This window comes from Myotis nattereri, assembly GCF_964212035.1.
Source record: "Myotis nattereri genome assembly, contig: HAP1_SCAFFOLD_201, whole genome shotgun sequence".
NCBI lineage: Eukaryota > Metazoa > Chordata > Mammalia > Chiroptera > Vespertilionidae > Myotis > Myotis nattereri.
In genome coordinates this window covers 26657-49068 of record NW_027669591.1, presented here as the reverse complement: position 1 = coordinate 49068, position 22412 = coordinate 26657, and the positions used below count along the sequence as shown (strand labels likewise).

At 60.3% G+C, this 22412-nt stretch overlaps 2 protein-coding genes across 2 annotated transcripts; one reads left to right on the top strand and one right to left on the bottom strand.

The window, feature by feature from the left end:
• Positions 1–764: 764 nt before the first annotated feature.
• Positions 765–8523, bottom strand: LOC308512591 (leucine-rich repeat, immunoglobulin-like domain and transmembrane domain-containing protein 1; the record flags this gene model as incomplete). Its single annotated transcript, XM_081115507.1, has 4 exons — positions 765–2167; positions 3286–3591; positions 5503–5966; positions 8402–8523. The coding sequence occupies 4 exons, from the start codon at positions 8521–8523 to the stop codon at positions 1257–1259; spliced, it is 1803 nt and encodes a 600-aa protein (XP_080971633.1). The 3' UTR covers positions 765–1256.
• Positions 8524–10456: 1933 nt separating this feature from the next.
• LOC308512593 (RPE-retinal G protein-coupled receptor-like) lies at positions 10457–21083 on the top strand. Its single transcript, XM_081115508.1, has 7 exons — positions 10457–10671; positions 12352–12505; positions 13811–13932; positions 16643–16796; positions 18221–18338; positions 19975–20088; positions 20488–21083. Exons 1-7 carry the CDS (start codon positions 10593–10595, stop codon positions 20623–20625), a joined length of 879 nt encoding a protein of 292 aa, XP_080971634.1. The 5' UTR covers positions 10457–10592; the 3' UTR covers positions 20626–21083.
• The last annotated feature ends 1329 nt before the right edge of the window (positions 21084–22412 follow it).

Genomic DNA, 22412 nt, shown 5'->3' with positions numbered 1-22412 from the left:
TTCGTGAGTAAATGAACACCATTCAAATCTCTAGAACTCACTGAAAATCAAATTATTCTCTCCAGTCAGAATGGCGCCCAGAGGAAAATGTTAGAGTCTGTCAGTGTCCACAGTGAGGCCTGGTGTCTGCGGGTCTGTGTGTGGCCGCACAAACGCGGCTGCTGCACACGGAGGCGTGTGAGGCGTCTGTGCGCACCACCGCCCCGCACCGCACAGACGCCAGCGGGCAGGCCTCGACTCTGGGACCCACTGCCAGGCCAACTTCCGCGCGGGCACGTCCCGCCTGTGGGTTGTGGGCAACGCAGTAGATGAGATCACGGCTCAGCCGATAGTGCTGCCACCATGACTTCCAAGGGAGAACGTCCTCCACCCCTGTAAGTTGGGTTTGGCCATGGCACTGGCTTTGGCAGATGGAAAATGGGCAGGAATGGCAGTGTGCCCGTTCTAAGCCAAGAGTTTGAGAGGCATCACATTCCTCTGATGTCATCTGACTCCCCCGGGAAAGGAGCCTGCCCCAGGTGGCCACCGGCTCTCCATGTTGGGCCCCAAATAAGACACACGGGGCAGAGCCACCTGCCCCTCCCAGACCTGTGGGCTGTGCAAACGTAAGTGCGCTGCTTGGGGCCTGTGCTGCTGCTTCGTTCATGTGCAGCGAAAAGGGCCACACAGGCGTGTGGGGCACAGGCCCTTGGACCGGGGCTTAGCCGGAGGAGACATGAGAAATCGTGTGCGAACAGGAGGGTCTTTATTGCTGACAAGGAGCCATTAAAACAGAGTAGTTCTTCAAAGCAGCCCACAGAGCAGCCGCACAGACCCCGGCCAGCCAATTGCTGATGGCAGCACCTTTCCACGAGCTCAGACAACAAGGCTTCTTGCCCAACAGCGACGTCAGCACTGGGTTGCAGAGGCGCCTGCGCCGTGCATGCAGGACCGTCGCTGAGTCCTGCCTTTGCACCTGCGCGTGGCAACTTGGCCTTGAACCGCTGTTGTCCTCTGATGAGGGTCCCCACAGCAACTTACTTCATTCCCCTGCTTCTGCTCCAGGAAGATGGGGAGAGAATTGCAGGGGTGTCTTCTGCAAAGATTGTTGTAAGAGTTAAATGAGTTAATGCATATAAAGCACTTAGAACACTTCCTGGCACTTAGTAAGTGCTTTAATAGGTGTTAGTTCTTGTCGTTGTGTGTAGTGGAGGAGCGGGTGAGCACGTGGGGGGAAGGGTCGGAGCAGGTGTGTGGGCGCCTGCACCAGGGGAGCCTCAGCAGAAGCACTCGTCCACCCGCCCGCCCTGCCTGGCGGCCCCGGGGGCAGAGTCCAGGCTGGAGCTGGAGCGGGCGGACAGGAGCCCGTCAGCCTCGCCGAGGCCGGGCTGGGGCCGCGCCCCTGAGTCCTCGCCGAGGCTGAGGCTCAGCCCATCCAGGCTGAGGTAGGTGCTGGTGGCCTCGGGGGAGTGCCCGGCACGGCACTGGCGGCAGCGCCTGCGGAGGGCCCCGCAGCCCACCAGCAGCGTGAGGGGCAGCGCGATGACCGCGGCCACGCTGGCCACAACCGCGTTGATGAGCCGCTGCGTGGCCTCGGCGTCCGCCACCTCGTCGGGGGAGAAGACGACGCACTGCTCCTTCCGGGGCGCCAGGCCCCGCGCGCAGACACAGGCCACGTACTTGGTCTCCGGCACCAGCCCCCGGAGGGTGACCCTGGTCCTCCCAGGCGGCACGGCCACCCGCCGCATGGCCCGCTGCCCGAGGACAGCGTACAGGACACTGAGGGCCGCGCTGCCGGCCCGGGGCGCCTTCCACACCAGCGTCACACTCTGGTGCGTGTCCCCCACCACCTTGAGCGCCGTCACCGTCCGAGCCTCCTGGGGTCCCGTCGGCCCACCCTCCTCCATGCCGGGCCCTGCAGGCCAGGGTGTGGGGGGCATATGCCTGGCCACCAGCCTGTCATACGCAGCTGCTTCTGGCCCCTCGCCCGTCCCTGCCCCTGGGGCCTCCGGGCTCCTGCTGCACTCGGTGGAAGCCTGGGGCTCGGTGACGACCAGGGAGGTGAGGGTCTCGGAGGCGCCCAGGAAGTTGCTGGCCTGGCAGACGTAGTCCCCGGCATCGAGGTGGGACACGGCGGGCAGGCCCAGCAGCGCCCAGCTGGTGCCGTCCCTGGAGACCTGCTGGTGCACTGCGGGGGGCAGGGGGGAGGAGGGGAGGAGGCACGGATGAGGAGGGTGCCCGTGCCCTGGCTCCCTCCAAGGGCCACACTCGAAGCCCAGACTGTGTACACGCCACTGAAAGCCTTGTCACCCCAAGAAAACACTGGGGCTCACCACCCTTTCTTAGACTAGCCAAGGAGATTGAGACCACCAAGGCTCTAATCTGGGGAGAGCCCGGCTAAGGCAGTGCCCAAGAACGCTCTGCCTTCTAAGCCTGCCCCGTGCGGGCTGTTCCTCAGGCCCTGGGGCTCTGCAGCGCTGACCAGGCAGCGGGCTGGTGCGGGGCACACGGCAGGAGCCCTGGAAAGTCCCTCCCCTGCCTGTGCGGCCCATGCTCCAGCCCCGCACCAGCTCCAGGGGTGCCTCCTGCTTGCTGTCTGCAGCCTGGCGCTTCCTGTACAGCTCAGCTGTACAGATTCCAAACCCCTCGTTCTAGAGCAGCACTGGCCAAGCTGGTTGCAGGAGAGAGAAGAAAGCTGGGCGGAACCAAGCGATCCGTCAGATACTGAGAGAGGCTCCTCCTCAGCTCTCCCTGGGTGTGGCGAGCGCCGACTCCACACCAGCCCGCCCAGGGCCAGGATGAGCCCTCTGTCTACGGCAAAAGAGCCGCCCTGTGGAGTCACCGGAGCGCGGTCCACGCCCGTCCTCCTGTAGGAGCTGCTGATGGAGGCTGTGCATTGAGCCTCTCAGAGCCTCAGGTTACTTATACAAAATAAGAGGATTGCTCTTCAAAGCTCAAAGACATGATGGACAGAATACATTTAACAAAGAGCTTCATGAATGTAACTCACATCAAAAGTTACTCCTAGTGATACCAACTTCATATTTGCAACCGGGAGACTCACTGTTGCCCTCTCGGGGGCCCCGAGTCTCTGATAGAGGGGTTGGTGGGATGTGACAGGACAGGCTGAGAGCCACCATTGAGGCCACTGTCCCAGGCCCTGCCTCTGCGTGATGCCTGTCCAACCCCATCGGGCAGAATGGGCGTGAACAGCCCTGCTCAGCCTGCTGCCCGCTCCTCAGCCTTTGGGACCCTGACCCGCCGCCCTGTGGGATCTCAGCATGGTGGTTCCTGAAGCTCACACACCTGTGCCGTTGAGGGGGTGCCCACTGACCCTCCTCCAGCTCATCTGGGGCTCAGGGACACCAGTGGCCCCACAGCGGAGCAACACTGTGCTGCCCAAGGGAGACCTGACGCTGGCCACGCCTGGTCGCAGCTCGGGTCCCTGGCACCTGCTCAGCTGCAGCTGGCGGAAGGCCACACCGGCCAGGTCGCCCGGACCGGCACACCGTAGCCCGGCCTCTATGAAGGCCAGGTGTGGGGCCTCGCCTTCCAGGAAGTGGACCAGGTCGTGGAGTCGGCAGTCGCACGCCCAGGGGTTGTCTTGCAGCCCTGCAGGGTGAGAGGCCAGAGGTCAGCCCGCTGTTCACATCCCCAGGCCCACTCCCTCCCCCTTGGGGGTCTAGGCAGGTCCTGCCTAGAACTGGCCTCCCACTCGCTCCTTGCCCGCCAATCCTGCCCCCTCGGCGCCCCAGCCCTGCCCCCTCAGACCCCCAGCTCTGCCCCCTCAGCCTGCTCTTCCTCTGGAGGCCTCACACGGCTTCCTTGTCAGGTTGGCATGAGCATAAATAAAAAAAGAATCATATCAGGCACTGGGTAGGCCATACAGCACCAACAGCATCAGCAATGACCCCGCAGCCTTAGAGGGACACTTTCAGCCACTGGCCAGCGAGCATTCCTGTGGTGCTCGCCATGTGCCAAAGCCCGTCGCTGGCAGTGCTGTGACCCTGGCTGCTTGACCCCTGACCTCCCAGTGTGAGTGACACTGCCAGCACCAGCCCAGCAGGGCAGCTGTCTGAGCCCTGGTTCCTCTGACACAGGCTCAAAAGGAGAGAAGAGAGGAGGCCAGGAAGTCCAACCCTATGTCACCATCCTGTGCTCGCATGTCTTTCGGAGCTGGAAGGTCACTGCCTGCCCCTCCTCCCCCCCGCCCGCCCCGGTCAAAACCTCCAACAGAGACAGGGAATCCTGTGTCCTCAATCCTCAGGCACAAATCCTCTTTATATGTTTGCATTTCTGAAATGCAAAATGAATGCATTTAATATGATGTCCTTTTTATCCCCCAAATACTGTTATTAAATGTGATATTATGTCCAGGAGTCAGTGGATCTTATACATGTATATGCAGGTGTTCGGTTTGTTTGAAAGAAGAATGTGAGTGTGGAAAGGCTGCATTCACATCTGCTGGATGGTCACGACTCATGAGAAAGCCAGCCAGGGGCGCTGGCTCCTTCTCCTGCCCCAGCTCTCCCCACCCAACTGGCAGCTGCTCCCAGTCCCCGGTGAAGTGCGTGTAATGAGTCATCACTGCCTGCCTCTGGCTTTCACCTGATACAGAGTCCCCGGTAAATGAATGCAAAAGGCAAAGTCAGAGGACAGTGAAGCAGTCACCCATCACATTGGCAAAAGTGAAACATTTGGCCACTTTAACTGTTAGCCCACGAGAAAGTAGATCTTCATCAGCTGTGCTCACGGCTGCATTCCCAGCGCCTAGAACTGTGGCACACATTCATAAGGGCTCAAGTCAACTTGCGGAGCGGGCACCACCTGCCTGGGGAACAGCAGGACATCCAGCGTGCACACTCCGCCAGCTCGCCACGCCCCTGGAGAGCTGTCTGCAGCAATCTCGGGGAGGGGGTGGGGGCACATGCTTTGAAGACTCTTGGCTTTGGGTTTCCCAGAAGGAGGCTGAGAGGCAGAGTGCGGTGCAGGGGAAGGAGGAAAGCAGGAGAGAGGGGAGCTCTGCGCGCCTGGCAAACCCCCGGGCGGGGGCGCTCTGGAGCTAGAATAGCCCATCAGCGACCTTTACCTTCCCCCTGATAGGTCCTTGGATGGGACTGTCCTCAGAGAGGGGTGTGGCCTTGGGACTGGCTGTTCTGAGCTGAGATGGTCCCGGGGCTGAAGCACCCCAGGCGCTGGGCAGCCAGAGGGGGGGGGTGGGGCGGTGCTGCACGTCTCTGTGCTGCCCAGGCGCTCATGGCTGCGAGCGCTATGCCCCCAGGCCTGCCGGTTTGAATACATCTTTCTATCAACCGCTCTTCTCTAAAGGAAACGGGGGCAAGCTGAGCCAGGGACACAACTAGTAAGGGGCAGAATTTGAACTCCTAACCTTACCAGTATGTGCCTAGCACTCAGCCTCCGCTTAACCCAGGACCAGCGCCATGTCTGTTTCCCAGGGAAAGAATCAGAGCCCAGAGAGGCGTGGCGTCCTGCACAGACCCGAGGCGCAGAGGCCTCTCTTACCGAGGACCAGCCCGGGTCGGCCCGGGAGAGAGGGCGCGGCGGGCAGGGGAGCCCAGGCGGCCAGGAGCGCGGGCGGGAGCCGCAGCAGCCGGTTGCTGGAGAGGTCCAGGAAGGTGAGGTCGCGCAGGAAGCGCGCGGCGCCAGGCGGCACAGCGGCGAGCCGGTTGGCCTGCAGGTCCAGCAGCCGCAGCCGCGGCGCGTCCCCGAGCGAGGCCCAGGGGAAGGCGGCCAGGCGGTTGCCCGGCAGGCGCAGCTCCCGCAGGCGGCCCAGGCCCCGCAGCGCCCGCGCGCCCAGCCGGCCCAGCGCGTTGTAGGGCAGCCAGAGCTGCTCCAGGCGGCGCAGCGCCACGAAGGCGGCGGCGGGAACCCGGCGGATGGCCGTGCGCTCCAGGCGCAGCCGGCAGGTGTCGGGCGGCAAGGCCGCGGGGGGCAGGGTCATGTCCGGGTCGTTGCACACCACCGTCCTGGGCACAGAAAGGGGGCGTCTGAGCGAGGGTCTGGCAGGTGACACCCTCCCCACCTCCTGCCAGAGGCCACTGCTCTGCAGGGACCGGGGACACCCGCCTGGCTCCAAGCTGCGGGGCTCTGGGATGGGCGGGAGCCAGCCCCTCCTGGTTCCTGGGGCGAGGGGAGGGGGGCCTGATTTCAGAGCCTTTCACGGGATCCCCGGGGCGGCTTGGTCTCTGGCACCCTGAGGGACCTCAAGCTGAGCCTGCCGTGCCCGGCACCGCCACCGCCCCTCCACAGTGCAGCACTCAGTCCCGAGATCCCCAGGCGCATGTCCTTTTGCAAATATGTTGAAAGTGTTGATTGTCAAATTACAGCTCCGCTTTTGTAACCATCTAGGTTTTTCTTCATTTAAAAACTATATGCCAAGAGCATCAGAAACAGCAGCCACCCCCTCTGACTGAGCCCCACCCCCAGCCCCAGCGAGACTCACACGTGGGCTCTGCTTGCTGCCCGTGTCCTTGAGCACCTTACATGACCTTCACTTTCCTCAGCGTCCCCGTCACAATAGAGTCCACCTCACGGGTGGTTGGGGGTAAAGGAGGCCATGTGTGTGCCGCTCGCACATGGGTCGCCCGCAGGGCCCAGGCTGGTGCCAGGCATAGATGCCACCCAGCCCTGCCGGTGTGTCAGGCTCCACAGCGCCTGCCAAGGCGCCTCCTGTGCCAACAGCGGCACCTGAAGTTTCGGCCTGTGAGCTTGGCACGGAAGGCCACAGGGCTGGCTCTCCCCGCCACGGGGCTGCACCACCGTCAGGACGGAGCGGCTGTCCAGGAGCCGGCCTGGGAGGCCCAGATGGAAGGGGCCTTGGCCTCCCCACACGTCATGCCCGTGGGCACCGCAGCCACTCAGGCCTCCTCCCCTGGCAGGACCTCCCTGCACACGGGCGGGCGAACAGCTGCGAGGCTACCAGCAGGTAGACTGTGGCGAGAGGTCTGCTGTCAGAGGCAGGATGGCCACTGGCTGACGTCAGGGGCCCGGAAGCTGTCCTTGGAATGTCCTTTTCCACACTAAGGTTAACCTGCTACCAAGACCTCTCCGTCCCTGCCCCTGCCCATCGCCAATGGGCAGAGTCTGGAAAAGGAGCAGTGGCTGGGTCCCAGCACCAGGCCGGCCGATGCTGCGGGCTCAGCCAGTGCTTCCTGCAGTGGAAGGAGGCCCTGCATCCCTCGGTCGCCCTGTGCAGGCCCCGGGCTCAGCCGGGCTTCCCCGCGGAAGAGGGCCCTCACCACGGATGGTCCGCGTGAGCTGGAGTATCAGAGATCTGAGCCACACATGGAGCTCCCTCTGTGCTTCAGGCCATATGGTGCCCTTTCTTGGGTTCTCGCTGCCTCCCTCACACCCAGTCAGCCAGTACCCCTGGCCGGGACCACTGAGAGGTGCACCGACAGTATTGCTACCTGATCAGAAACCACCAGTGTCTCCCCAACACCCACCTAAGACAGGGAGAAAGGAAGATGGAATTCCAGAAGGTTGGAAAGGTTGTGGGAGAGGCCCTGAGTCAGGTGAAATCCTTGAGTGAGGTGGGGTTCAGTGCTCATAGATGGATAAACTGAAGTGTCAGAGAACAGAGGCTTTAAAGACATAGGAGGAGAAAGGGAGGGAGTCATGGTAGGGGTGGAAAAGCAGGGCACACAAACCCCGCGGCCTAGGGATGCCCATGGAGTGGGGGGGCGGGGAGAGGATGGAGGTGCTCCCAGAGCTCAGAGGGGGTGGGGAAAGTCAAAGAGAGGTGCGGAGGGAGGGGTGTTTGTTGCAAAAGAATGGGCAGTCCCTGCCTACAGAGAGCCCTAGGAAGAGGTCAAGGCTGAGGCTCTGAGGGCTTTGCCAGAGGAGACCCAAAAACGCAGCACATAGGAGGCAGGTGGTCCATCCTGGGAGGGTGGTCAGAGATACCTGGGATATGAATGGGCACTCTGAGAGATGAGGCAAGAGAATAGGAAAGGCTTGGGAAAGAGGAGGCTAAGGAGATATGGAGAGAGTGGTGGGAAGGAAGGAAGGAAGGAAGGAAGGAAGGAAGGAAGGAAGGAAGGAAGGAAGGGAGGGAGGAAAGAAGGAATAAAAGAAGGAAGGGAGGAAAGGAGGGAGAAAAGGAGGGAGGGAGGGAGGGAGGAAGAGGTAAAGGGGAGAAGTCCTGGAGGAGAATTCGGGAAGGATTTCCTGGGGCTGCACACCTGTGCCCCACCCCACTCCGCCTGCAGCGGTGCCTGGTACCTCTGAGGCAGAGCCATGCCTTGCTGGCCAGACAATAATTCAGCACAGATCAGCCTCAAGGTCCTGGGAAATGGAGGTCTCACCTGGCCACTCTCTGAGCCCTGCATCCAACCCTCCCACCCCAGCCAGCTGGTGAAGCTGGGGACTGGGATGTCACCCCACACACCTGGCACCTTACCTGGCCATGCTGCCATCACCCAGGACCTGGAGGCTGCAGCTGCACCGAGGCGGACAGGAGCTCCAGGCCTGGGGTGGGGGCCTGAGGGCCAGAAGCCAGAGCATGCCCAGCGCCACCCTCATGGCTCCAGGCTCCGCTGCAACCCAGGCAGGGGCCTGGCCTGGCCCAATCTGTCCTGCCTGCTCCACCCCCCTGCCTGAGGCCATCAGATAAACAGGACATAACGGGGATTAAGGAAGGAGATCAGCCAGTCACAGTACTCAGTGGCTTATTGCTCCCTGGAATAACCCATCCTGAGAGTAGGGGTGGGGGTCCCCTCTGTAACAACAGCCACAGGCCCAGAGAGGCCGAGCTTGGAAAGGTGGGGCAGGTGGGTGGACAGGGCAAGCATAGCTGGGCCAGCTGGCTGGCCACCCATCTGCAGAACCCCAAGGTCAGCCCGGCCATGGGCAGCAGAGACCACCAGGCGCCTGGCTTACAGGAGACAAGACAGGCCCTGGCGTCGGTGCTGGCCGTGGAGGTTCCTCTCTGTGATGTCTGTTGTAGTGCAGACACAACGAGGTGAGGACAGTGAAGGCGTGAGGAAGAGCCCAAGCCCAGGACCACACTGCCTGGTTCAGATCCCAGCGCTTCCATTCAGGGCTGTGGCCTTTGATAAGTCACATGACTCGTCTTGGCCTCTGTGCGCTCATTTGTCAAAGGGAAGTAATGTTACTTTGCTCGGGGTGTTTATGAAAATTGAACAACCCAAGTTCCCCAGACCTCGACAGCCCGCGAAGCAGAAGCTCTCTTAGGAGTCATCAAGACCCCGTTTTGGCCGAGACCGGTTTGGCTCAGTGGATAGAGCGTCGGCCTGCGGACTGAAAGGTCATGGGTTCGATTCCGGTCAAGGGCATGTACCTGGGTTGCGGGCACATCCCCAGTAGGAGATGTGCAGGAGGCAGCTGATCGATGTCTCTCTCTCATCGATGTTTCTAACTCTCTATCTCTCTCCCTTCCTCTCTGTAAAAACTCAATAAAATATATATTTTAAAAAAAAGACCCCGTTTTGTTGGCACTTGCAAGTACCTGCTCATGGAGGAGTGGGGAGACGCAGAGGTTTGGAGAGACCTCCAAATGCCCTCCCAGGGGCTCACGAGCCTCTGGGCACCCGGCAAGCAGCTGCCTCCCGCCTGCCATGGACAGCCAGGCGGAGCACTGCCTTCTGAGCAGAGCCTAGGCCGTCCCTCTGGAACAGGTCCCTCTGCAAGGGTGGCGGTATCTGAGAACCATCCCCCTGGAGTTAGTCCACACCTGGCCTTCGCGAGCACCAGTGGGCATGAGCTGTGCTGCTGATAGCACTCTCTACCTGAAATGAGTAGAGTTGCTCCAGATCGATGCTTCCTGCTGTAAACTTCACCATGAGCCAGTGTGTAAATTGTACCAGGACCTCCTTGCAGAAGCCAAAGCTCATAGTGGCTGTGGGCCAAGCCCTGGGAGACTGATGCTTGGGGAGCTGAAGGGCTCCATGGGCGTCGGGACGGCCCCCACCCCCACCCCACCCCCGCCCCGGACACCGCATGCACCACGGAGTCTTCTACCCAAGACCTGCACAGGCCCTGAGGAAAGATGCCCACATTGCAAAGGCAGAGAAGAGCCCCCAGTGGGCCCACCCCAGGGCACACAGCTAGGTGATGGCAGACTCAGAACCAGAACTCGAGTCTCTGACCCCAGCTGGTATTCTTTCTATGACAACAGGTGGCTTCCTAGCCACCATCCTTTTCCCCACTTATGAGTGCACGCATGTGATCATGTGGACACATGTGCACACACATGCTCAGGCGCTCAGCTTGTCAGCACCGACGAACACACCAGGACCTGGCTCCTAACCAGTTCTCAGGCACAGCTACAGCTTCAAACCCCTCCTTTTGCTCCCCTCCCTCCCTGGTTATGCAACTCTTCTAATTCGGCTCAGCTGCTCAGCTGCGAGTCCGGTCCTAATCCCCCTGCTGGGCGGGCTCACAAAGGCTGCCCTGTGCAGCGGGACGTTCCTTCTGCTCCGGCCCAGAGGACACTGCGGGAGGAGGGGCCGCAAGAAGGAGCCCAAGGCCCAGCATAATCCCCCCATGGGCCCTCGTGTGTCCACTGGCCCTTTAAAAGGAAGGGGTCTGTTTTTCAGGAGCCAGAGAAGCGCTGGGCCAGGGGAAGCGAGATGGCAGAGGCCGGGTCCCTGCCCACAGGCTTTGGGGAGCTGGAGGTGCTGGCTGTAGGGGCGGTGCTGCTGGTGGAAGGTGAGCAGGCGCCCGGGCAGAGCGGGGCCCATTGGTCGCCCAGAGTCGGGCTGCGGTTCTGAGGCTGGCAAGGAGAGGTCCCCAGCCCCCTCTGTGCTGGGTCCCCGGGGCTTTTGGTGGCTGCATTGGGGAGATGCAACTTGCAGTCTGGGAGCCGAGATGGAGGAGCCAGCAGAGGGTCAGGGAGGAGGGCCTCTGAGAGGGGGCATCGACCAGGGCGCAACCAAGCACCAGCTGTAAGCCTTTGCACTGTCCCTCCTGCACGGAAACTGTTTACTCCCTGGAGATTCTGAGAATCTGTGTAAGATCAGGCCCCGGTAGGCGCTGGAGACAGTACTGCCACCCGTGTGCTTGCAACCGAGTCACTCGAGCTCTGGCCCTCGGCGCCCTGCCCTCCTGGGTGTGTGGGGAAGAAGGGGTCATAAGGCACCAGCTGAGACAGACACCTCTCCGCACCCCATTCCTGCCACCACCTCCTTTTCTCGGCCCTAAGCATTCCCATGGCTGGGCGACGGGGCCCATGAGGTGCCAGCCTCACCCCGCATCCCCACGGTGCTCACTGAGGCCAGAGCTGGGCTGCGGGCCAGCCAGACGGGACTGGTGGGGAGAACCCTCGATCGGAAATAATCTGCACATTTTCTCACCCAACGAGAGTCGCCAGCGGAGTGGGCACACTCCCCTGGTGGCCCGGCCACGCTCCCCTCTCCTGGGAAGCCGCAGCCCAGCTCCCCTGTGCCCTGAACACGCCTTGACATTGCACCACGGCACGTCTTTGCGCACGCTGCTCCTCTTTCCAGAAGGCTCTCTCACCCTGTCTTCCTAGTAAGTGCTCAGTTTTGAAGGCAGGATGCTTCCCCGTTTCCCACTTAGATGGGAGAAGCTGCGGCTTAGCGTGGGTAGGGAGTGACCAGCCAACTTCAAGGTCAGGTCTGCCTGCCCCGCCCACCCAGCGCTGCAGCAGCCTCCCCTCCGAGAGCCACGAGCCGCGAGCCGCTCCCTGGCGGGCTCCCCGCGTCGAGATGGCACTGGAACTGGAGACACCTGAGCTCCACTCCCAGTGGCACCACTTACTAGGGCAGGTTAGCTGGGGCTCTGCGCCTGAGTTCCCCGAGTCGGGAGGACAGTGCCCAGTGAAGACCAGGAGAGGACCTGCATAGTGCAGCGTGCGCCGGCTGGCCTGCTTGGCGGGGCGCTGTGGGGGGCTGTCCGTGCGCCGGCTGGCCTGCTTGGCGGGGCGCTGTGGGGGGCTGTCCGTGCGCCGGCTGGCCTGCTTGGCGGGGCGCTGTGGGGGGCTGTCCGTGCGCCGGCTGGCCTGCTTGGCGGGGCGCTGTGGGGGCTGTCCGTGCGCCGGCTGGCCTGCTTGGCGGGGCGCTGTGGGGGGCTGTCCGTGCGCCGGCTGGCCTGCTTGGCGGGGCGCCGGCCTGGCCTGGTTTCCTTCCTCGCTGTCTTCTCGTTCGGCTGCCGTATGGCGAGCAGGGTGCTCGCATGGCTTCGTCTGTGAGGCCAGCCCTCCTGGGGGTGTTGGACGAGCTTCACTGAGAGTTGCTGAGTGTGAGGGCTTGGCGGGGGGGGGGGGGGGGGGGGGGGGGAGGGCTGTTTAGGCTCCGCCCAGCCCACACTCCTGGCTCTGACCCAGGCGGCCTCACAAGCCCCCTCTGCCAGCCCCTACCTCCCTTTCAGCTCTCGCCGGCCTCAGCCTCAATGGCCTGACCATCTTCTCCTGCACGAGCCCGGAGCTCCGGACCCCGAGCCACCTGCTGGTGCTGAGCCTGGCTCTGGCGGACAGCGGGGTCAGCCTGAACGCCCTCGCCGCAGCTACGGCCAGCCTCCTCCGGTACTGCCCTCCCTGGGCCCTGACCTCTGGGTCCTGCCCCCGGCCTGACCTCTGGGCACTGAGCACTCTCCTACCAACAGAAAACTGACCCGGCCTGGGCGGGGGCTGGGGGGGGGGGGGGGGCAGGCTGAGCTGGGCTGGATCCAACCCCAGACCCGCAGCAGTTCCTGGAGCACAGGAGCTGTCCGCCTGACCACAGCGGCTGCCGGGCGGAGAGCGGGCCTGCCACCGGCTCCCACGTGTGAATCTTGGCTGCATTAGTTCCCACCTCTTGGCTTCCTCTCTAAACTGGGTCTTATTACCTAACTCATGTGGTGGTTGGAAGTGTGACTGCTATGACTTGTGAATAGCTTCACACCATCACTGGCCCCGGGGAAGCCAACCGGACCTCACAGGGCCTGAGACCTCCTTCTGGGCAATCCGGTTCTTCCCACACGGCCCCAGTGGGTGTTTCCAAGATCTCTTAGGGCAGCGGTTCTCAACCTGTGGGTCGCGACCCCTTTGGGGGTCGAATGACCCTTTCACAGGGGTCGCCTAAGACCATCGGAAAACACGTATATAATTACGTATTGTTTTTGTGATTAATCACTATGCTTTAATGATGTTCAATTTGTAACAATGAAAATATGTCCTGCATATCAGATATTTACATTACAATTCGTAACAGTAGCAAAATGACAGTTATAAAGTAGCAAAGAAAATAATGTTATGGTTGGGGGTCACCACAACATGAGGAGCTGTATTAAAGGGTCGCAGCATTAGGAAGGTTGAGAACCACTGTCTTAGGGGGACTGAGCCCTGGCTCCCGCAGGTGGAGGCTGGCCCCCCCTGGTGTGAATGGCCTGGGTCCAAGCCAGTGAGGGCTCCTGGCTGGGCCCTCCTCCTGCTTCTGCTGAAGCTCTACCCTTGTTTGGCTCCCGAGGCCATGAGCTGGGAGGCCTGGGGTTCCCTCTGACTTTGCCTTCATCGGCTCTGTGACCTTGGCTCAGCACCTTATCTTCTCTCAGCCTCAGTTTCCCCATCTATGGAATAAAGGTATGAGCTCTCTTTCCAACCAGGCTGTTCCATTTACTGTAATGGAGGCTCCTGATCACACAGAGACCTTTCTTCCAGCCGTGGGGCTGAGCCTGAGCCTGCACCCTGCCCCCCCCCCCCCCAAGGGACCTCATAGGAAAAACAGATCATACCGGCCTCACCTGAGGAGCTGGGCTGATGGGCTGATGTCAAGGAAGGGCCTCCACGCTGCTCCTGGGCAGGGGCTGGTGCAGAGGCCAAGGGAGGGTCCCTGTGCCCCTGTCTCCGCAGGCGCTGGCCCTACGGCTCGGGTGGCTGCCAGGCTCACGGCTTCCAGGGCTTCGCAGCTGCTCTGGCCAGCATCTGCGGCAGCGCGGCCGTCGCCTGGGGGCGCTACCATCACTACTGCACCCGTACGTGTTTGGGGCTCCCAGGAGGAGGGGTCCCCAGGCAGTGAGGGCGATCGGGATGGAAATGAGCTCAGTGCTTCCCAATTCAAGGGCGGCGGGGGGTCCACGCGGGTGGGGTGCGGGCACCGGCAAGGAGGAAGACCGCATGTGCTGGACAAGCTGTCTGTGCCCTGGCTGTAGCCTCAGGCAAGTCAGGGGTCCTCTCTGAACCTTAGTCTCCTCTTCCACCAGATGATTTTTGTAACCAATCTCCGTTTTATCCTGAAAGTCAAATCAGATCATGGATACAGAAAATGTCCTTGATGACAGGCACTGTTGGGGAGCAGAGAGGTGATGTGTACGTGTGTGTGTGGCGGGGCATGTGACCCCACGCCTCACACTTCCACGGAGCCTGCCATGCCAGAGCTTCATGAAAACTAGTCTAGCTCTCCATTTCCCAAGCCATATTGTCAAGTGCCATCTTCTTAATTGGCCATGTGAGTGTACCACCTGCTGTTATTTACTTGATATTTCTTTTTTAGAGGTGAGCCGCTTTTAAAATTCTAACACCCGCTTTATTCTTGTTCTAAACTATATCTGTGACCTCACAGCTTTAATGTTCTTATAATTTTAATACACATTAATATAAAACCCATGTTCACCCATAGGCTCTCTAGAATCCCCTTCACCTCAGAGCATACAAACCTGCTTCGGTGAGCAGTGGCTCAGCAAACCCCACGGCAAACCCACAGCAAGCCTCACGGCAAACCCCACGGCAAACCCCACGGCGAACCCCACGGCAAATGCCCAGCTGGCAGACTGGGAAGCAGAGGCTCAGAGAAGCGAGGTTGTGTCTAGGCCACAGCTGATGGGGCTGTGCTGGGAGTCGGCCTGGCCTTTGTGCCTTCAGAGGTTTCCTCTCCCTTGTCCCGGTCTCCACGTTTCGAGCAATGGAGGTTCTGTGGGGTACGTGGTCAGCATGGCCTGGAGCCCTGGGCACGGCCCCTTCGGAACCGCAGATCTGCCCTTGCCACAAACACATACACACCCTTGACCCTTGGCAAAGTCACATTGTTATGGGTTCAATCAGCGAGATAGACCACCGACTCAGAATTTAAATTTTTTAAGCTGGCCAGCGACTACAGCGCATACACACACAAGGGAGCCTCGCAGCTGCAGTCCCGACTGAGAGGGCAGCAAAGCTTTTATTTGCAAAAACTACAAAGCGTTAGCTGGCAGAGTAAAAAGTTCAGGAGGAAAACGGGGTCACACCTGGCTGGGTTCAATCGTACCACTTTGTTTCTTTAAAACAATCAGTAATTTTTCTATGCTGCGGTCCCTGCCCCTAGCACAACATGCTTCTCTCCAGACCAAAACATCGCCTTTGTTCTGGCCTCTCCTGTCCCATCTGACCTTGGAGCTCCTCTCCCACCACCATCCCAGCCCTGCCCCCCAAACTCCTTCAACCACCTCACACACACATGGACTCTCACATGTGCACACACACGCACACCTTCTCAGAGAGCAACAGGCTTCTCCGTCTCAACACGGCAGTGAGCCGGTGCCAGGGCCTAGAGTCCTAGACCAAGGCCCCCCTGTTCCGGAGGGTGTGCGCAGCGCTAGGCAGGGAGGGGCGGAGGGCAGGTGGGGCTGAGTGCAAGACTCCCTCCTAGGTGACCTTAGGTGTGCACCTCGGCCATCTGTTTCCAAAGCCAAAAAGGCTAATGCAACACACGGGTCAAGATGTCTTTGAATCATTGTGCCACTGTAACTACTGTGGGTCTTAGCCCGCCAGGAAACACCACAGACGGGGGGCTTCAACCACAGAAAGTTCTCTCTCTGGTTCTAGAAGTCCAAGGTCAGGTGCCAGTACAGCTGGGTTCTGAGGAGAGGTTCTTCCTGGTTTGCAGGTGCTGCTTCTTGCTGTGTCCTTATGTGGAGGAGAAAGAGATCATCTCTCTCTTAACTCTTCTTTTTAAAAAATGTATTTTTATTGATTTCAGAGAGGAAGGGAAAGGAAGAGAGAGATAGAAACATCAATGATGAGAATCATCCATCAGCTGCCTCCTGCACGCCCCCTACTGGTAATTGAGCACACAACCTGGGCATGTGCCCTGACTGGGAATCAATCTGTGACCTACTGGTTCATAGGTTGATGCTCAACCCCTGAGCCACACTGGCTGGGCCTTATCTCTTCATAGAAGGGCACTAATCCATCATGGAGGCTCCACTCTTGGGACCTAAGTGCCTCCCAAAGTCCACATGGTTATGGGGCTTCATGGTATGAATTTTGGATGGGGAGCATAAAGATTTAGTTCATAGAAGGGGACATATCCAAGCCAACTCTATCTGGGCCTGTGTCCGTGGAATCAGTGTCAGGTGAGGGGGTTGTAGACCTGCTCTTCTCTGCTGATCCCCCTGGAGTCCTGTCCACAGAGGAACATGAGCTATGGACAGAGAAGGCATCTGGGAAAGGCCTTCTGCAGCGAGACCAGGAGGCAGCCCTGGAGGGAAGGGCTGGGTGAGGATGTGAGGGATGTAGGTGGAGGAGGTCAGGCCACTGGGGCCAAGAACACTGTCAGGACCTAGCCTCCACCCGTGGCATTGAGATGCCCAAACCCCATGCCCAGAGCTCTCGAGTCCGGAGCAGACTGCTGCTTCTGGTCATTGTGCCCGACCACGAAGCCCACTGTTCTTCCATCAGCTCCTCTCAACAACCTCCTCCTCCCTGCAGGCAGCCGATTGGCATGGCGCACGGCCGCCTCCTCGGTGCTCTTCGTGTGGCTGTCTTCGGCCTTCTGGGCAGCCCTGCCCCTCCTGGGTTGGGGCCACTATGACTACGAGCCCCTGGGGACCTGCTGCAGTCTGGGCTACGCCTGGGGGAGCAGGTGAGGCTGGAGGCGCCCTTCCGGGGGACAGCGATGTCATAGCTGAAAATCCAACATTGGCCAGGCAATCCCAACTCCTTAGCTGTGATGCCCACGTGCAGGCTGACGGTGGGCAGGGAAACCCACTCTGACCGGCTGAGTGACGCATGGTTGCAGTGTGAGGGCAGAGGTGGGCCCGGCAGCGGCCGGCTGTGAGTACTGGCCTGGTTGGTGGTAGCAGCTGCTGAGCCAGGACCCTTGGCCATCTCAGCAGTCAGCCGTCGGAGCTTCGACTTGCTTGCTTTCTACAGGGAGTCCTGCCCTGGGGTTCGATGGATTCAGGGAATGTCACGGTCTTTGCTTTGGGAGGAACCTCCTTGGCACAGTGCTCAGGTCTCTAAATCCCCTGAGCCTCTGTGGCAGCCAGGCCCTGGGCCAGCCCTGGAGAGACAGTGGATGCACACGGCTCGCTGTCAGGGGGCCCCGTCTAATAGTGCCTGTCCCCCCCCCCCCCGGGAGACCAGCTGAGAGGAGGGCCCCATGGGCCCAGCTGCCCTCTCCCCCAGAGCCGTGTTGCATTTGCTGCTTTATGTGTTTACTCACGTTTGCGCATGAAGTGTCTGCCCCTGACGAAACCCACTTGAGAACCCTGGGTCCTCCCAGCACCTGCCATGCGCTCTGGGCAGCGTTTCCCCGGCTGTGCCCATCCTTCCGGCACCCCTCCCCCCACCTGCCCTTAGTGGACAGCACCAAGGTGACGTGGTATCTTCTTTTAAAAAATATATGTTTTTTCTTGATTTCAGAGAGAGGGAGAGAGATAGAAACATCAGTGATGAGAGAGAATCATGGATTGGCTGCCTCCTGCACATCCCCTACTGGGGATGGAGCCCACAACCCGGGCCTGTGCCCTGACAGGAAATTGAACTGTGACCTCCTGCTTCATAGGTCAACTCTCAACACTGGCCAGCGACATGGTATCTTCTTAATGAAGGGTCGACCCTTGCACCTCCCATGACCACAGCAATTTCTTCAGTGACACAGTGCCCAGTCTCTGCCATCTGTAGGCCCCTTTAAAATCCCTGTGCCAGGAACACTCCTGGAATGCTCCTTCCTCTTGGTCCATTGGCACCTCCATCTGGTAAACATGGTTTCCAAACAGAAGTGCCCACCCCCCATGCTAGGGGCACACACTGAGCTGGGCACCTGGATGGGCAACAGCTAGTGAAGGAGGACCCTCACCCAGCTCCCTGGCTCCTTCGGGGCGTCTAGGAGGCCCTGGTGGCTTCCTGGTTCTGAGGGGAGTGCAGGCAGGACGGGGAGTGGCCACACTCGGAGCTCCCATCTCGTGGGAGCAGTTCCCGCATGCGACTGCCCGGAGCTGAGGCGGAGGGACTCGGGGAGCTCTCACCCTTGAGGGACAGCCTCCCGCTCCCCTCTGTCTGCAGAAACTTCACCAGCTTCCTCTTCATCATGGCCTTTTTCAACTTCCTCCTGCCCCTCTTCATCACATTCACTTCCTATCGGCTCATGGAACAGAAACTCGGGAGGACCAGGACCCCCCAGGTAAGGCCTAAGCCTGGAGCAGAGGTCTCTGTGCTGCTTGGGGGCGTGGCAGATGCAATGGGGTTCCTGTGTTTTCAACAACCAGAAGCAATGCAGCTGTCCCAGGGGAGGGCAAGAGCGCCCCTCCTGTGGGTGCTGGGGATTGGTCGCCATGACCTTGGGGAAGGGCCAGGGCTGCTCAGGCTTACTGGCTGGACACTGAGCCCGGAAAGCCAGGGCCCTGCCAGACTCTGTCCACACTGTTACAGTTCTTTCTTCTCAAGGATGTGAGGGCCGGCACACAATCACATGCTTTTTTTAAAAAAAAATTTTTTTATTGATTTCAGAGAGGAAGGGAGAGGGAGAGAAAGAAACATCAATGATGAGAGAGAGTCATTGATCAGCTGCCTCCTGCATGCCCCACACTGGGGATGGAGCCCACAACCCGGGCATGTGCCCTGACCGTAATCAAACCATGACCTCCTGGTTCACAGGCCGATGCTCAACCACTGAGCTACAGCAGCCGGGCAAAATCGTATGCTTTTTCAAAGCTGCTTGAACGCGTGGAAAGGATGAATCTAATCCCAGGCACCAGCTCTTCCCCGCGACGTGAACCATACCCTCGGCCACTTCTGAATTTCCCCAGGGTATTTCCCTGCCAGTTTTACCTTTGTCACCTGGATAATCTTTAGCAGATGAGTCAAAACAAGCACCAGAGATTTTTAAATCCAGGTATTAATGGCACATTTTCCAACTCCCAGAGGAGGAGCGGTCTTACTGAGGGGCTGGCTGAGCCCTCTGCCAACGCGGCGGTGGGGCAGGAAGGGAGCCGGCCGCTGAGACGCCTGCGCAGGTGCTTCCCTTGGACCTGGAAGCGGGGCTCACTCTGCAAGCTGCAGGCGGGGCCCTGAGTCACAGCAGGAGGGCCAGGCTGTGCTGGGACCCGCACTGGGTTCAGGTTCCAGGCGCGGCTCCCGGGCGGGTCGCCCCCAGGCCGGTGCCATCTCCCGGAGATCAGGCTGCCACTGGCGTCCTCATTCTTCCGAGTTGACTTAAACCATGAGGCCAACATCAGCGGCGCCGCCCTGGCCCCGGCCCGAGCCGGCCGCGCGCTTAGTCCTTCTGTGAAAGGACCGCAGTCTACAGACACTGAGGTTTAGGCTCACAAGTCCTCGCCCGAGAGCATGGCAACTTCCTCTTACAATTAGATCGAGGGTGAGAAGCCCCCTGCGTGGCACCACATTGCCTGTCCCGGTTGTGTCTCCAGCGTGGGAAGCGGCCCCTCTGAGCCCAGGACCCCAGTGCAGCTGCAGAAGAGCTGGTCCCAGGCTGAGGTGTGAGGGCCACGCAGGGACCCTTGTGCACACAGACATACTCAGGGAGCCCAGGTTCGACCAGACCCTGCCTCTAGCCCAGTCAGGTAGAATCTGGCCATTTTACAGACAAGGCAACTGAGGCTAAGCAAGCTTACATGACAGGCTGAGGCTGTGCATCTGAAATGGCAGAAGGGCCCCTGGGGCCCCAAGCTCCCCCACAAGCTCAGCACCTTCCTGCAGCCTGGCCACGTGCCAGTCTGCACATGCCCATATGGTCCCTGGCTGCCTGGGCTGCCAGCCGTCAGGGCAGCCATGCCCCCTCCATGCCCATTTCTCCCCAGGTGAATACCACTCTGCCAGCCAGGACGCTGCTGCTCGGCTGGGGCCCCTACGCCCTCCTGCATCTCTGTGCAGCCCTTGCGGGCACGGCCCTCATCCCCCCCAGGCTGCAGGTGGTAAGGGACCCCCAGTGCCAGAGCCTGGGCTCGCTCCACCTTTGTCTCTCTCTTGCTTTCCTACCTCCATGATATTCTCTCTTTCTCTCTTCCTTTAAATACCCATAATTCACTGGGACTGTGCTTGTCGCCCAGGCCACAAGGGCAGCTGCTTGATGCTGCCTAAGCTCAGGTGAGGTGACAGGGCAGACGGCTAGAGGGGGACGTGCCTCTAGAGCCAGGGACTAAGGCTGTGCCCAGAGCCATGTGCTCCCAGACAAGACACATGGACAGCTAATCGGAGAGGACAGGGCAGCAGGACAGTGATGGGGCCCTGGGGGGTGGAGGGGATCACCAGGTGGGACCAGGGAGATAGGCAGAGGCTTTGCAATTTCTTTCCTGGTGTTTTTGCGATAACAGGTGCCCGCTCTCATTGCCAAAATGGTGCCCACAGTCAATGCTGTGAACTACGCCCTGGGCAGTGGAATCTGGCAGAGCCTGTCCCTGCAGCGAAGTGGGTGGGACTCGGCCCAGGGAGCCACTCGGGTTCTACGCTGACCAGAACCCCCCCTCCCCCGCACCCTCTCCCACCGCCTGGACAGAGCCAGGGCTGGGTGCTGCCTGTGGGTCCTAACCAGCAGCCCCAGAGCCAAACTCCAGACATGCATCCTTCAGCCCTAATGGCCATGAGCCCAGCCCTGGGCCAGACACTGTAGGGAGAGGCTCTAGGGTCAAGCCTTGGGCTGACCTATGGCAGGTCAAGTCCCTTAAACAAGTCCCAGCCTGGAGGGCAGAGCTCTCCTAGCATAATTAAGTCTGACCTTGTAGCCCTCCCTAATTCCATCCGCAGTAGCTAATGGGTTGTGGGAGGTGCAGCAAGTGTTGCCAAAACAAGAACATTTGTATACATGTTCATCTACCTTTGTTTTAATCAGACTGTAAAATAAAGCATCAGCTTGCAGGCTGGTCTTTTGTGTCCTCATCCAGGCACGGGAGATCCACCGAGCCCCAGCTGTATTCTCTTGTCTGTCTTTTCTTTGATCCTTCACCGCCCCTCCTCAGGTTCACCCTGGGCCGTGCACGGCCCAGGACACAGGGCCTTGAGATGCCAGGCTGCATGACAGGAGTGTGTGTGTGTGTGGGGGGGGGGGGGGGGGACCTGAATGTGAGTCATAGCTCTCCTCCCCAGGGCAAGGGGAGGGAAGCCATTGCTCCTGACCCTGACATAAATGTTAATATGGGCCCACTGGCTACTGTGCGGCTCGAACAGGATGATGTGCACAGGAAAGCTGCTCATTGAAACAGAACTGAGAGCCCTCAGAAGCTAAGGTAGAGCCCGGCACCCACAGCTCAGCCCGGCGGCTGGCATTCGGATTCCACTGATTACGTTGTGATCCGGGCATTCTTCCCAGCTTCTAGAGCGATGTCAGGACGGCTGGGTGTGTGGAAGGGGCCAGGGTGCTCCCTGAGTTACCCACCAGCACGCCCTAGTCAGACAGCAGCCAGTGCTGCTTAGTCGCCAACATTAAAAAAGATTTATTTAGAATCCCAGAAGCCTGAGAAGGAGCCTGCGCCTCCCTCCGCAGTGGGACAGTGCAGGGCTCAGGCGGCGCCCCCGGGCCAGCATGTCCTGCAGGAGCGGCACCGTGCGTTCCCTGTGAAGCCCATGGCACCTGGGCTTGTGACACTAACACGAAGTCCCCACCCAGGGCCCACGTCTGTTCCTCCTGAGTCAGCGCTGCAGGGACAAGGAACTGGAGCTGGGTAGATGGGGATGGGGGTGCAGGGCTCCACAGAAGGCCCGGTGAGGCAGGAAGGGCAGAGCTGCAGGGGGACGGACAGTCCCGGGGAGGGGTCCTCAGAACAGCAGCTGGGTCCTTGGCACCAGGATCTGACTCTGTTGCAGATGCAGAAATCAGGCCACACACGCAGCTCAGGGTGTGCACACAAGCAGAGGCCAGTCAGTCATTCTGCACCAGGTGGTGAGGCGCAGCCGCCCTCGCAAGCTTTTCTAGGAGTGGGGCCAGGAGGGAACTTGAGGCCTGAGTGGTGCACACCCACAGGCTGTAGGTGGCCAGGAAGGCCACGGGCTCAGCGCCTGGACGTGTGCCCCTGCCAGAGCCTCAACTGTGTTTATCGAGGAGCGACCTTCACTCACCATTTGCCATCCTCACCCACGAGGGACTAGGGAACACAGTGAGAAGAAGAAAGAGGAGCCCAGACTGAGGAAGGGTGGAAGCTGAGAGGCTGAGGACTTCACGAGTGGCAGCCTCCACACAGGCCCCCCACGCCCCCCCCCCCCCCCCGGGCTCAGTAGAGGGCGGGAGGCAGGCAAGACGGCCAGT